General features: G+C 38.5%; 4 protein-coding genes across 5 annotated transcripts in view; 3 read left to right on the top strand and 1 right to left on the bottom strand.

Moving 5' to 3' along the window:
• LOC108375775 (latrophilin Cirl-like) overlaps positions 1 to 3,111 on the top strand; it is a 5,217-nt gene extending 2,106 nt beyond the window's left edge. The window contains exons 3-6 of the mRNA XM_017631924.1: positions 212 to 398; positions 502 to 1,386; positions 1,487 to 2,400; positions 2,614 to 3,111. Of these exons, the coding sequence (XP_017487413.1) occupies positions 212 to 398; positions 502 to 1,386; positions 1,487 to 2,400; positions 2,614 to 3,073 (2,446 nt within the window). The 3' untranslated portion in view covers positions 3,074 to 3,111. The remainder of the gene's footprint in view (positions 1 to 211; positions 399 to 501; positions 1,387 to 1,486; positions 2,401 to 2,613) is intronic.
• A 4,801-nt stretch (positions 3,112 to 7,912) lies between these two features.
• LOC108375772 (vacuolar protein-sorting-associated protein 25-like) lies at positions 7,913 to 8,952 on the top strand. Its single transcript, XM_017631919.1, has 2 exons — positions 7,913 to 8,157; positions 8,224 to 8,952. Exons 1-2 carry the CDS (start codon positions 8,108 to 8,110, stop codon positions 8,696 to 8,698), a joined length of 525 nt encoding a protein of 174 aa, XP_017487408.1. The 5' UTR covers positions 7,913 to 8,107; the 3' UTR covers positions 8,699 to 8,952.
• Positions 8,953 to 9,955: 1,003 nt separating this feature from the next.
• Positions 9,956 to 12,616, top strand: Gle1 (Gle1 RNA export mediator). 2 transcript variants are annotated; one of them, XM_017631921.1, is made up of 4 exons: positions 9,956 to 10,271; positions 10,404 to 10,658; positions 10,715 to 11,746; positions 11,818 to 12,616. In XM_017631921.1, the coding sequence occupies exons 1-4, from the start codon at positions 10,260 to 10,262 to the stop codon at positions 12,502 to 12,504; spliced, it is 1,986 nt and encodes a 661-aa protein (XP_017487410.1). In that variant the 5' UTR covers positions 9,956 to 10,259; the 3' UTR covers positions 12,505 to 12,616. The 2 variants fall into 2 exon arrangements, with proteins under 2 accessions (XP_017487410.1, XP_017487411.1); XM_017631922.1 differs by lacking the exon at positions 9,956 to 10,271 and adding an exon at positions 10,307 to 10,330.
• Positions 12,602 to 14,433, bottom strand: LOC108375774 (zinc finger CCCH domain-containing protein 15 homolog). The gene is made up of 4 exons (XM_017631923.1): positions 14,256 to 14,433; positions 13,824 to 14,126; positions 13,610 to 13,747; positions 12,602 to 13,551 (listed from the first exon to the last, which is right to left on the bottom strand). The coding sequence occupies exons 1-4, from the start codon at positions 14,322 to 14,324 to the stop codon at positions 12,805 to 12,807; spliced, it is 1,257 nt and encodes a 418-aa protein (XP_017487412.1). The 5' UTR covers positions 14,325 to 14,433; the 3' UTR covers positions 12,602 to 12,804.
• Positions 14,434 to 15,342: the final 909 nt, after the last annotated feature.

Raw genomic sequence — 15,342 nt, 5'->3', positions numbered from 1 at the left:
TGTAGTTATTGATAATTTTTTACCGAGGTATTGATATATTTATTAATATCGTTATTGATATGTTTCTAATCGATATTGTTATAGATGTTTTTATAGAAACATTATTATCGATTCACATGGTTTTGTTCGTTTCCGTACAATTAATTACATTTTTACATTGCATTTCTTACTATTACTTTTTGCGAGTTCATTCAAATTTGCTTTTACACAGTTTCGACATTCGTTGCTCATTTATATTTCTGCTGTTACTGAGCGCCGTTTGGATTTCCGCCTACTATTATTTGCGTCTCTCCAAAACGGAAGATGAATTGGCCGTTGTATGCGGCTATCTTTTCATTAGTTTTAATACTCTAATGGGATTGTATATTTTCGTGTTTCATTGCATACAAAATGAAAAAGTAAGTAACGATTTGTCCTACCGTCTGCAGTTCATTTCCATTTATTTTCGTCTTTTTTTTTAACGTACTTCTAATATTCAATTCCTTCTACATTTGCCTGCAGATCCGTCGCGAATATCGTAAATATGTACGCCAAAACTCTTGGCTGCCTAAGTGTTTGCGCTGCTCGAAAGCCTCCATCTCCTCGGGCATAGTGGGCAATAATGGCATTGGCAGTGCTGGTGGTGTCGGCACGGGCAATGGCAGTGGTGGTACTGGTGGCACTCTTTCCGGCACGCATCGCGGCACTTCAAGCACAGCACAATTGAAGAAGTCGAAATTGCCAATAGGCAGTGATGGCTTAGTGTCGGATGAGACCGGCAATATTATATCGGCCGCTGAGGATGCTATTATTGCTTCTTCAGATTGTGAGCTGAATGACTCGCGTACTTTGACTTCAGTCGGCGGGGATGGCGATGCGGATGCAGTGAAATGCGTTGGCCCGAATATGTCGTCGTTGCAGCATGGCAAGGGCGGTCACTCTATAATTGACGCTATGCAAGGCCATATTGTGCTGGAGCGCGGTGGTGGAGGTGGAAATACACTGCATTCAGTGGGCGGCAGTGGCGGTCTGCGCACACCTAGTGCCGGTCACACTTCACCTACCTCGTCGGCTGGCTCAACGCACCTCATTTTTGGCGGGCAGAAGCAGCAGATGATTAGCGCGGGTATCACATCAGCTGGCGGCGGGCCACAGGAGGCGTACTACCATCAACCTGACTACTACGGCTGGAAGCAGCCGATGGGAAAGGCGAGCGGTGGTAATAATGCTTTGAGTTTGGCGCATCCACGCGACTACCCGGGTAATGCCGTTTCCCCGCAGCAGGCCCATGAGTTCTTTTATTGGACGCAAAAACATCAGCCGCATGGCAAGAAGAAGCGCGGTAGTGGAATTGGTGGCGATTCGCTGAGCGGCTCGTTGCATAGCCGCACCACAGCGGCCTCACAAGTGAGTTTCAAAATAAATGGAGTCTATAAATTGTAAACCCACAGATAAAAACAAAAAAATTAATTAATTTCTTTATGAACGCATAATTTTTTTGCAGCAGATTCTCTTCTATCCCTCGTACAAGAAGACTACGTTGAAGCAGCAACAACAGCAGCATCAGCAACAGTATCCTCATTACGACGAAGCGGTTGGTGCAGCTGCCTACTACCAACAGCAACAACAACATCAGCAGCAACAACAACAACATCGTCGCCATGCATCTGCAGCCATGATGTTGGCGGCACATCATCAACAGCAGCAACAGCTATCCTCAGACGAGGAACAATTAGAGCCGGCAGCAGCAGCGCATGCGCATTTGCTGCACTTAGGTCGACGCGCCGGTTCACAATTGCCACCACCGCCTGCGCCCGCACCACACGCTTTCCACTATCCCCATCACCACTCGCCAGAGTTTATGGGCGCAGCGCACACGCCGACACAGCGTTACTATAGAAATAAGCATTCCAACTGTGATCTGAGCCATGAGGAGTATGACCCGAGCGGACGCGCGGGTAGCGAACAGTACTACAATCAAAACTCCATTGGCGGTGGCGATGGCCCAGTATATGAGGAAATCCTCAGTAATCGCAATTCCGATGTCCAACACTACGATATGGATTTGAATATGTATGGTCATCACGATGATGACGACGACGATGACGATGAAGTGAATTGTTGCGATAGTGAGAGTGGTAGTGCCATGCGCCGTCAACAGAGGCAGCAACAGCTACGTCAGCGTCATCACTATGAGGCGGCGCGAAATGGTGTTTTGGGTGGCGCCGGTAGCAGTGGCAATGGAGGTGGCAGTCGATATGGCCATGCAGAGAGTGGTGCGTCCAGCGACGAGGACGACGACGACGACAATGAAGACGATGGAGAGGACGAAAGCGCGCAACGGCGTGGGTTGCCGCAGGGCGACGAACGCATGCGGCGACTGATTGCGATGCAGGATGAAGAGTTTCAGCGGCGGTTTCAGTGAGTATTGAAGAACAATTTTTCTACATAAGATATTTGCTAGCGTAGAATGAGATCTCTTAAATTGTGGGGGTTCAATGTTTTGTAGTGTTAGTAAGTTTACGCGTTATATTTGAGCGTGTAGAGGCCACAACAAATATTTAAGTCACGCTAAATTTTGATTGCTGCAGTGCTTGATTCTAATAATTTCTCCTATATTTTGCTATTTTACAGAAGGCAGCGCAAAAAAGCCGAGAACACAGTGAGCGAAAAGGCAGCAGCGGTAGCAGCTTACTTTGATCACCACAATGCAGCATCGTCAGCCGCGTCAGGCGGTAATGGTGGTGGCATAGGCGCGACGGTTTTTGGCATTAGCGGCGGTGGCAGTGGCGGCGCGGGATCAATACGCGCCTTAAAAAAGATCTCACCGAGTAATCGAATAGGCGTACACGAACTATTCACGACGACTCATGGAGGCGGTGGTGGTGGTGGACCACCTTTACCGCCGGCCAATCAGCAACAACAACAGTATCCCCTGCCAAAGAGGCAACAATTGTCGCCAACAACACTAAAGGCGACAACAGCAACAACACCGTCATCGTCGCACACTCAGCCGATTATTGGCCGGAATATTTCTGCAATGCTTGATGAGAATAATACAGTGCGCTGTTATCTGGAACCGTTGCCCAAGTGAGGAGCGAAACAGCAGCTGGACCTCGGAGGTCAGGTAGTGTAATTAAAAAAAATTAATTAGCGTAGCTGCAGAGCGGTCAGGCGGCGCTGATTTAAAGCAAAGCCGATTTAAAGACAGACATACGCGTAAGACACTAGTGTTTGGCTTTTTAGCTGTTAGTTTAAATCTCGCTTTGAAGGCATTACTAATTTTTTTTTGTATGGATGTGAGTGTATGAATGTTATACGTGTAAAGCGCAAAAGGTAATAGAGATATTTATTAACGTATAACAAATTTAGTATGTAAAGAATGAATACAACATACCGATATGCACGTATGCATGTAAATGTTTAATGATAAACTATAGAACTCCTGCTGTTGCACACCATACATGATGCCCAGCTAAGCTGAGCCAAAAAGAAGATAGCGGCAAAGCGTAATTTCCTCGCCGCCAGACATTTTGTTGTAACTCTTAAAGCTTTAAGCAACTATTTAGTAGCGTGTTTATTTTTATTTTGTTTCAAGTCTTGTTTGCTGTGCCGCCGGAAATGTATACATAACTACATAAAAGCTAGTGGAGATTACAGTTTTTTTATAATGGATTTTATTTTTTGTTGGGTTTTAGATCGGAATCATACATTACTGAAAATTTTTTACTTCATTTTGCAGTAGTTTTTACTTATGGATAATTTTTCTAAAAGAAAGTATTTACTCTGGTTTTGGACGCTTTGAAAGAAACTATTTATTATAAATTTTTTTTTTTTAATTTTCGTTGAAACTTTGGAAGTATACTTTGTAAATGCATTTTTTACATTTTTTGGTATTATTATAATTAATATCCAAATTCTAAAGAAATTTTTTCTATTCATAAAGCATTGTCGTTGACAAAAAATTAATAAAAAAAAATTTAGCCGTTAATTTAGTATAAAGCAAATGTTTAAATTCAGTTCAATTAAAATGAATGGTCTAACATTTTTTGTTTGTTCTGATATACACACATTTACATAGTTCTAAACATTCAAGGTTTTTTTCTACAATTTGTATTTATAATTATTATGCTGATGCAATTTTGATTTATAGGGAAAAAACCAAAGCTTCAACTTCTTTTATTTTTTCTATTACTCTAAAGTTTCTGTACAAATACATTTGCCTCCGTTTTATGTCGCCCTATTTTTTTACCTAACGGATACTATTTACATTTTTCGATTCGATAATTTTGATGCACTTGTTGTTGAAGCATAAAACATTCATTAAAAAGGTTCGAAGGAATAATATTGAAATTTGACAAAAAAATAATAATTATGCGTAGTGGTAAACTCTGCTGGTACAAAAATATTATATTTCGATGCATTTCACTTTCGATTCGTTTGTACCACAAAAAGCTATATTTACTTCACAAAAATTCAAACTTTTACCCACACCGAATTGGTATCAAGCAGGTACTTGGCATAAAAGTTTTATTTTTCTTTACTTTAGGACAACTTACAACTTTGGCAACTTTCTGGCATATTTTTGGCTGCTATTTTCTACATATTTTACTTTTTGAATTTTTTAAATTGTTTTTATTTAAATTTTGATAAAGTTACGTCTGAAACGAAGTTCTTAGTTTTTTTCCAAAATTTTTTACTGCCTCCAACGTTTTCTGCAGCCGAGTTCTAGTCTCAATAATTCGTATGAGGTTATATTATGCTGAACCTTCGGGTTTAACTTTCTAAGCACTATTTATCGAACTGGTTTAAAATATCGTTTCCAATTTTGATTATTTTCAGTTTATACTGTACAATTTCAAAGCTCTTGCCCTAACTAAATAAAGCTGGCATGTGGTCGAACAAACTTTAATACATTTTTTTTTACTCGAATATTTGGAGTTACTGCTGTAAATCTTGTAAAACACGTTCAATGCTTATTTTTCAATCAAAACTAGCCGAAATTGAAACTGGTCCAAATGTTATTAACATTTTCATCGTTTGAATACTTGTTTTTTCCATTCAAACTGGTTGAAATGGAAACTGGTTCTAACCTTGTATATCACTTTCGTTATTTGAATACTTGTTTTCTATCGAAATCGTTCAAAATTTAAGCTGGTCTCCCTTCTAATCCCATAAGCCTTTAGTTTGACGGACATCAAAAAAGGAGAAGGTTATCGATTCGTCGGAATATTTTTCAACCGACTTAAAAAAAAAGGGAGAAGGTTATCGATTCGTCGAATTTTTTTTTTTTTACCACGTTAACCGATTTCGATGACTTTCTATCCGAAAGGTGTTGACTCAAGGGTGGTCCCATACTAATTTAGTTTAGATCCGATCATTTGGTCATGAAGAAAGTAACGGTACTATTAAATTTTTATAAGAGGATTGAAGTCGGGTTTGTAAAAATTACTTGTTTAACTGAAATTGATTTTTTTAGGTTTCCCGAATTTGTGTTCTTGTATTTTTTATCAACCAAACTTTCCAAAGCATTTCTAATTAAGTGTAAAACATTTTGTTTCTTTTCCATTTCGATTTCCTATTTCCTTTTGTAAAAAAGAATACATGCATCTTTAATTATAAGTTAACTGCGTAAAGTGCATAAGAAATCGCTTCAATCGTACATAACTGTAAATAAACGTAACTGTAATAGGTGTACTCTTTTGAAATACCAGTAATCGCTTAAACTCCCTAAACTAAACGTTTCTAAAAAAAAGGCAGCCAGCCCTCCAACACTAGAGAAATATCCACTATAGACCTTCTTTTCGTGCTCGTCTTCAAACTAACACGTAAAACTAAAACACTATCGAATACCTCCACTCGTATCCTGTCGAACTAAAAACTAAAAATTAAACAAAAAAAAGTTGTACATTAGTGTAGCTACACAGACCTATGATAGTGAAGGAAAATAAATGTTCAAATATTGCATGTGTATATGTACATAGTTGTATTGCCAAATTGCGGGCGGAGTGTGGTTCATTGAACTTAAGCGCTGGCTGTGAAAGTCTGCCATATATACACGTAAAAAAATTTATTCTCAGCAGTCGTCACTTTTTCACAGCCTCACTGAAGTTGATTTAACCGCTCTCGCAAGGCAATTTGGAAGACGTATCAACATTCCTTACAAAAGCGCACCATTTACGAAAATCTTTCAAGTTAGAAAAAAAAATTTTTTTTTTAGTGTTTTAAAAGAATAAAGCCAAAAACTGCAAAGAAAACGGCAGGATTTTGAAACGTTTAATAGTGTTTAATAGTAGTTGAAGAAAGAAGTCGATAAACTTGAAGCAGTCAGCTGTAAATGTAAACCACTCGTGTACTTTCTCTGTATGTTGTTGTACTATTTAAAAACGGCGCACACCCAAAAAATGAAGTAAATAAAAATAAAAATAAATGGAAAATTAGCTTAACAATTTAAGTAATAAAAGAAAACTGTATTTAGTAAAAAAAGTAGCATGAGCGAAATTGCATAGTTACCTATGTATGTATGTGTGAATTTTGGCGGAGAGCGCACGGTAGTATATTCAAAATTATAAAATAGCATATAAAAATGTATAAAAATTTGCGCTTGCCCAGACACACAGAGGATTGTGTAATTTGTATACATTTAGCAAAAAAAAAGAGGATTAAAAAAATAAAGAATGATTATATAAATATTGTACTAAGATGTAGTAATAATATAGGCATTTATTACCTTATAAGTCTAAATCAAAATGCAATGCAAATTTATTTTCCAATTGTGCAGTAAATCAGCAAAAAAAAAACGGCGATACGATAGTCTTGTAATTAAAAAAATATTGCTTAATTAATTTTTGTATATGTTTTGTAAGCTTTATAAGGCAATTCATTGCTGTGTATATTAATATTTTTTATTATAAATTGTTTTGTGCATTTATTTGTTATATTTTTGTTTTTCGTTTTACTAACACGCTGCCATAGCCCTATGTAACTTGTATATTTGAAATAAAAAATAATGTAAACGAAAAAGATTAATACTACATACATAAGGTAAAAAGAAATATATATACAAACACTAAATCGAAATGAGTATTGTGTTGTTGCCGCAGACGTGAGCTAGGAGCAAATACTGAAGAAATATTGAATGAAGAGATGCTGTAAACACTTTAAATGTATATGTAAATTAGCTGTAAGTTTCGGCGTATATTATAAATATTAAATGAATAAATAAATCTATATAAACGTATATTTAAAATAGAAAAGAAAGAAAAAAAAAACAAAACAAAACGAGAAATGTATCAATCAACATGTTTGTGTCGCTAAAAGTGAGTGTTTCGAAAATTGATGATGCGCTAACATTTGCCCGCAATTGCAATGCGTTGACGCGTATGGAGTTAAAAGTTGAAATCTGGTCGGTCCCTTTTTGTATATTATTGAAAATCTATAAAAAACGTTTATCGAAGAAATTCACAGAACACAATACAGAAAAATGAGCAAAATACGGATTATAAGAAAAAAGTATATAGCAAAAAATGTTAATACATTTTTTCTAAGAGTAAGTAAAAATATGTATATTTAAATATACTAAAATCATTTTAATGTAATCTTTGAAAGGTGTTTTATTTGTGAAACGGGTGGGAAATTAGCGGGAAAAGTAAAATATAGCTGTGCAGACACGAAATTTGGTGCAAATTCAAATGGACGGCCCGAAATTCTTTGAAAATCAATTCACTCTGCGAAAAACCGACGATTTCAAAAGTCGCGCGCACCCTACTACCGCGGCGCAAGCACAAATTTCGATTTCCCCGATATCAATAGGCGCGCAGAAGTGCACAGTATATGGCTGTCATGTGGAAATATTGCGCAATATTATTTACGTTATTTTGCCAAATAAGGACACCCTGTGTTTCATTACCACTACAACGCCGTATAGCAACAGACAAAAGAAAAATAAACATTTGTGTAACTGGTCTATGCAAAACACCGCAACATTTTTTAAACACTTACAAAACAAATTTGCAAGCATTTTAAGTTAAAACTTTTTTAAAAAGAACCAGCACTGTATGTACTTCATTAATACACATACTTGCCATCTTTTGGATTTTTGAAAAATCACTTCTCAAGCCTCTACAAAATGACTGAATTCCAGTGGCCATGGGAGTACACATTTCCACCATTTTTCACGTAAGTCAGCTAAAAATAATCCCGAAAATTTTTAATCACAACTACTGCCTCTTCCACATCACCCAGTTTACAGCCCCACGAGGAGACACGCAATCAACAAATAAAAGTTTGGTCTGATCTCTTTCTGCGCTACCTCAAGCATTTGAACAAATTCCAAGTGAATATCAACGAAAATGGGTTTCCACTTTTCTACAATGAAGCATTGAAGCGACGCTTGTCAGCCGAAACTATATTGCACATATTGGAACAGCTGCAACGTACCGGACATGCAGCTCCGCTAGATAAACGACGCGTGGAATGGCAAGTGTATTGGTATACATTGGAGGAATATGCGAATATGGTGTATGACTGGATACAGCAGACTGGACAAATGAATACGATTTGTACATTGTATGAAATTGCATCTGGTGATAATTCCGAGGGCATGGAATTCCATGGCATAGACGAGGCGGTGCTGTTGAATGCGATGCGCGTGCTAGAGAATAAAGGCAAATGTGAGGTGGTGCAATTGGATGATAGTTATGGCATAAAGTTTTTCTAGGGGTCTGTGCTTTCTTTGCTAGTTCCATATGTGTAAATAAACTTATATTAATTAATGTCTGTCAAGGCTTAGGAAAGAAAATTACAAATCTGCTTTAATCGAACGATTGGTTTTTTAACGAAATAATAGACATAGGTACGTATTATTGCAAATAATCATGATTTTTCGCAAAATGTAAATTTTTTTTAACTTTAACAATGCAGAAGTGTTTCTTTTCCATTTTGTTCTTATATCAGCTGTTCGATGGCGCATAATTAGGTATGTTCGTCGACCAAAAATTTTTACGAATTATGATTTTGCCCAAATCGCGTTCGTGCAGACCAAAAAATTATCAATCAGAGCAGTTGCAAATTCTTGCTGGAATAAATAAGTCCGTTAAATTAAAAATTAATAAACGCGAACGATTTTTTTTATGAAAAAAGGAAGTAAATATTTGTTGATATAATTAATTTAGTTAATTCCAATGATTTGAAATTAACTCGCAATGCAATTGCAACCAGAGTCGATATAAGGAAGCCGACAGTACTATCGTCGGAAAGGTATTGATTTGAAACGCGCAATTGCGCAAAATTAATAAATTTATAAGATGTATAAATTACTTTGTAAACTAAAGAGATTATATAATTTTTTTTTAAATTTGAGTGCATCAAAAACAATTTCTTATAATAATAAAATAAACTTTTAATTTATGCGTCTGAATTATATATACTTATATACATATACTTGCATCCACTTAAATAGCGACAGGTAAAATCTGTACTTATTCTTTATATAGAAAAATTTAATTCGGATTTTGTTTGTCCCTTTTGAAGTGCAAAGTGAAATTGGCTATAATAATACATTTCTAGTACAACAAAACAAACAAAAGATATTCGTTTAAATTGACAACTCATACTTATAAAAGTTCCACTGGTATCAAATACGGAGGCGCATATCAAAATCCGAACAGGGGAAATTATTAACATTTTACCAAGTATAAGAAACCGAATAAAGTACTGGTCAAAATAATAGCACTACAACATTTTTTAGCAGTTTTGACTTTTTATTTGTTTGACTAGTGTCTACTATTTTTGTATAAAAAGGGTATAAAACATAAAAAACTACAAAATAATTAAAATTTATAGCTTATTAAATTTTACTATAGCTCAGTGTAAGCATATAGTTGCAAAAATTCCAATGACTTGAAATTTTTTTGCCGACAGTTGTGATTTTTTTTTCATAAAAAAATTATTGTAATGTGTAGGAATGTANAAATTTTTTTGCCGACAGTTGTGATTTTTTTTTCATAAAAAAATTATTGTTATGTGTAGGAATGTAAAGAGACAATGTGAAGTTTCGCTAAAACCGACATCGATAGTTTTCAAAAACTATCGATAGTAGCGACAGTTTCCAACTATCGATAGTATCCCAGCTCTAATTCAAGCATTCTATATTTTCTGCAGCAATTCTGCGCTAACTATCTGCATAATTTGTTTATTTACTGAGTTTTGTAGCGATAAATGTTGTTTTTTTCTATAACTAATTGCATCAAGCTAAAAAAAGTTACGCTCTCCAATTTAAAATGAGTGGAGTGGTAAGTGCATATATGTATGTTATAAACGNTACGCTCTCCAATTTAAAATGAGTGGAGTGGTAAGTGCATATATGTATGTAAAATTATAAACTAAATAATTTAAAATATTTTGTTATGTTATCTACACACAAGGGCGTCGATATTGAGCCAATAGTCGAGGTAGAAGAACTCATTAAGCCACATGAGCTAACGCTCCAGCATGCTCTTGAAATTTCTCCGTTAGTTAAGGAGCGCACAATAGGACCAGATCTGCCCGAATACAAACATGAAGAATCGACCAATAGTGCACCCAACAGTCCCAAAAATATTCCCGCGCAAAAGCTAAAAACACCAAAATCTCAAGAAAGTTCCCCAAAGCTGATAATACCCGTGCTGAAACCCTCACCAGTAAGTAGAAATAATGCAAGTGTAGACCTTTCACTCTAACCTCATTGCCATTGAAGTCCTTAGACTATGAATTGGTTAGCGCCACCCTCATGCTGCGCGACGCTGAAGAGAAACGCAAGAAGTTAGTGCGCCAGCAAATGCAAGACATGCAGGAGAAGCAACTGACAGTATTACGAGAAAATGCAGCACGCCTACGTGAACAGCAAAGCAAACAAATGCATGCGCTTATCGCGGAGAAGCAGCGCAATGACGCACACATACTAGAGGAGGCTGAAAGACAAAGCGCACTCGAGTTGCAAGAAATCGAAAGGCAAATGGGTGCCATGCGTCTGCAAGCCAAGCGTCAGCTACAACTTTTCTCTTTTCAGTGTGTGGCAAAATATCATAGCGTTTTTCGCAGCAAATATGAAGCGGTTGCAAAGGCACTTATCTCCATTGACAAACAGGCGCTGCTCTCGTGTAGCGATTACAATCGTCAATTGAAGGAACTTGTCGAGCTTTTCGAACAGTTAACGACCAAAATAAAGACAGACGAATGCGGTGCTACCGAGTTGAAACTGGCCGACAGTCTGTGCAACAAAATGGACGCTTTGTATGCGACAATTCATGAGGATTTGGATAAATTAGTGAAGCAGCAAGAACAAGCGAGACAGGAAGAGCAACGCAAAGCTGAGGAGGAAGAGCTCGCTGCCGCATTGGCATTGTCACGATCAGCATTTGATGCGACACAAGTGGAAGTATCAACTCCAGCAACCGCCACAGTGCAGGCACAGGCGCCTCCACAAAATGAGACAGCAGAGCAGAGTGGTCAGGCGCAGCAGGAATCAGCAAACCAAACACAACAGTCGATGCAGTTACAACAGCAGCAAACACAACAGCAACTGCCACAATCATCGGCACCGACAAACGAAGAGCCAACCGCTGCTTTGAAATTCTATCAAGAGATCTACAGCTTTTATCAGGCAAAGGTAGATAGCGTGAAACCTCTGCAGTCCGATGAAAATATGAAAAAGTATCGATTCGCATGCCAGAAAGCGATCAACATACCATTAAATGCTATATCGGCAGTCAATCCACAGCATTTGCAGGTTTGTATGCCGCTAAGTGCAAATGTTTAAATTTTCAAAAAAAAAAAGTACTTTTTCCCCCAACTTATTAGGATAAATTCGAACGAATTTTCAACTTTCTCAATGGACAACCGCTAAAAACTGCTGATGGGCAAGTTAGTGTTAACGATCATCCGTTGGGCCGCAATTATTGTCTGCTGTTGACCGCGAAACGATTTGTTAACCAAGGCGAGACAGCTATTTCTAGCAATCCCCAAGCCGCCTTTCCAGTTGCATCAGTTGTGGTCTCTCTCTGGAAGCTAATACCAGATTTTGGGAAACTTTTCCTTGCGTATATCTTCAAGGAATCACCGTTTCTTGTGCCGCTACGTGGCAAATCCGTAGAAGAGTACAACGACCTCAAACGACAAGCGGGCATTACGCGCTTATATGCTGCTGTAATGATTACGAATGGACGACGGGCTGAAGGCCCAGATCACCCGTATGGACTTCAGCATGCTTGGCGCTGGCTTGTGGACTTTAGCAGTCTCGAACCTCTGCCCGACATAAGTGCGACATTAATTTTGGAGATGCTGCAGACGCTGGGCTTTTCTATGTGCCGCACGTACGGCAAACAATTCACCAAGCTGCTGTTGTATATTTCACGCGATTATTTTGCTAGGCTGGCACAAGTGGATGAAGGTGGCCCACGCACGCGCTTAGAGATGCTCTTAATGGATTACTTGAATCAGAAACAAATTTCGGCGCCACAAGGTACGCTACCGCCGTCATTTTGGTAGTCAGCGTCAGAACGTTTTAATATTTATAAGGTTTTAAATAACTAATGTTAATGGATGAAATCAGCTGCAAATAAATTTTCAGTTAAGAACCATTAACCACATTTATAGGGAATTTTGTAGTTTTAATAAATTTTTGTAATTCAACATTATATCATTTCAGAAAAGCTACTAGTTACTGTAATTACCTTCGATATTCTCTTGAATTTTTAGCAGATCACGTGCAATTGCTGCTATTAAATAAACTGATATTTTAGCCACTAAGAGAAGGCGCAATAAAATTACATTTGTGGATTTTGTGGTTTAGTCGTCGTCGTCGTCATCATCATCGTCGTCGTCATCATCATCGTCTTCATCATCAATATCCAAGTCTTCTAGCTCATCGACCAGACCCATGAAAAGTTCCTTATTGATAGGTGCCGCATCATTCGCAGGTGTACTATTTTCATCATTTGTTTCTGCAGCGGCCGCAGCTGCTTCCTCTTCTGCAGACTGCTTCGCCGCCGCATCGGATTGCTCCTGCAAACGCGATTCAGAGGCTACAGTTCCCGTTCCATCAGCTTCTTGTGCTGCCAATGAAAGTTCAGTCAAATCCAATTCCTTGAATTCCATAGCGTCTTCGTCATCTGAACGCGCATAGTTATCGAATGCTGCATCACCATCCTCCATTGGACCGTCGTCGACAAGATCAGGATTGAAACTGAACATTTCCCTACCAGAAATGCCAAATTGTTTGCCCTTGCTGAAATCGCTTTTCTTCTTTTCTTCCTCAGCAGCCATTTTATCTTTCTTTTCTTGTATTTTGCGTTTCTTCCAAGCCAAAAACGTTTCCAGCGTGACGCGTGTTTGATTTGAGCCCAATGCAGCACGCTCTCTTTCGATTAAGTCGACCAAGGAAATCTCGCTGGGTTTGTCATCCTTCTTCTTATCCTTTTTCAGCACATATCCTTGAGGTAAAGCGTGGCGGTAGATACATTTTCCGCCGTTAGGACATTCCCAAAACCAACCGTATTTGGATTTTTCAACTGCTTCCAGGAAGTATTTACAAATCTTTAAAGAAAACGGTAATATAATTTTTAAATAAGAAAAACCATTTCGATTTTCTTACAATATCCGTGGTTGGTCTTTTCTTTTCTTCGGAGTGTTTCTTATCCACAACTTCCTTTAACTTGGCGTCATCCCAATTGGACATATTGTCATCAGGATCATCATCGCGCATATCTACGTATATTGAACGCTTCTCCGCCTATTGGAATACAATTAAAATGAACATAAAGTTATATTTTATATTTAAATTTTTTCGTGCACCAACTCCCGCTTACCTTTTGTTCGATGGACAAGTCGTGTGAGAACTTGCACCTATCACCCTTAGTACAGCTGCCCTGCTTGAAGAACGCACACACCACAGATTTTGGATCTGTACCCTTCTCCACTTTCTGCGCTTGCACAGGTCGGAAAATCTTCGCCAATTCACGCTGTTCTAGCAGTTTTTTCTCCTTTTCTTCCTTTCGTTTATCGACATCGGTACGTGGGTGCTGGCCGCCAGACTGCACTTGCTTCTGCACTTGCTGTATGAATTTTTGCTGTTTGGAGCCTTTCTTGTTCTTCAAACCAAAAGTCTTATCCTGCATTCAGTCCCAATTTATTTGGTTGTGAGGTGGCGGTGCACAAGAATCAGTATAAGCAGTGAAAAGTTAGGTTAGGCATACTTGAACATTCCGTCAGCGGGGATTCCAATATGAATTTGTACTTACCTCAATGACCTTCTCCTTCTTCTTTTGTTCGGTCTTTTTGCTTGCAGCTGGAGCTTTTTTTGGTGGCATTTTGGAAACAATACAGAACTTTTTAGCTCTATAAGTTTATTTCGCCCGTGTGGCTAAATGAAAACAGTTTATAAAGGAAATCAGCAAATTACGCTAACAACTGATTGTCAAAAGTGGACATGCAAAATGTCAAATTTTTGTAAACAAGCCGTATTGCCATTTCAAAAATTTAGAACACGTGAAATTAGGGTAAATGCGCACTTTAGGTAATAAAAGGCACTTCGATTTTGGCGCGCCTCGTGTTTAGACGCTACTGGCTACTGACTAAAAACTTAATTAGACAAATTAAAGAAAAAAGCAAAGCAAAATAATTTTCATCTACCTTGATCTACAGTTATAAAAACATAATATACACATCAGTATATTAATAGATTTTCCTTAATTCGGAGACAACTATTAACTTGCAGGAGCCTATCTCCCGATGGAGGCTAGGTCTAATGCCCGAAGGAAAAAGCTCAAACTCAGAATATTAGATAATTCTAAGAATGCGAAGCTGCGATGTGCTGAACTTTTGATAAAGGGAACTGACACTTCGATGGAATGCGTAGTGAATGTTGCCCCATGGACGGACAACTTCTGAGATACTTCGCCGACCTAAACGGGGTTAGATCGCCGAAACAACAGCCCTTGGTCGGGTGAAACCCGAGTCATTCCGGTACGTAGAACCGGCTGTCGTGGGAATGACATAGACGAGACAGAGCTTCATCTGCCTCGGGAGACACGCACTACACTCGCTCAACTTCGCTCCGGCTACTGCAGCAGGTTAAACTCCTACTTGAGTAGGTTGAATGAGGATGTGCCGAACGAATGTCCGGCATGCGGAGAGACCCCACATGACTCGAACCATCTCTTCGCATGCCCGGAAAACCCGACAACCCTAACGGCCTTGTCCCTGTGGACAGATCCCACAGAAGCTGCACGCTTCCTAGGGTTGCCGTTAGTGGAACTTGACGACAACGACTGAGATACCAACCGATCTGGGCGGGGTTGTTGTAGCCGCTACAACAACAACAACAAC

This window comes from Rhagoletis zephyria, unplaced genomic scaffold, assembly GCF_001687245.7.
Source record: "Rhagoletis zephyria isolate East Lansing unplaced genomic scaffold, Rhagoletis_zephyria_1.1 Rzeph_scaffold_09409, whole genome shotgun sequence".
Lineage (NCBI taxonomy): Eukaryota > Metazoa > Arthropoda > Insecta > Diptera > Tephritidae > Rhagoletis > Rhagoletis zephyria.
This window is presented reverse-complemented; position numbering and strand designations above follow the sequence as displayed.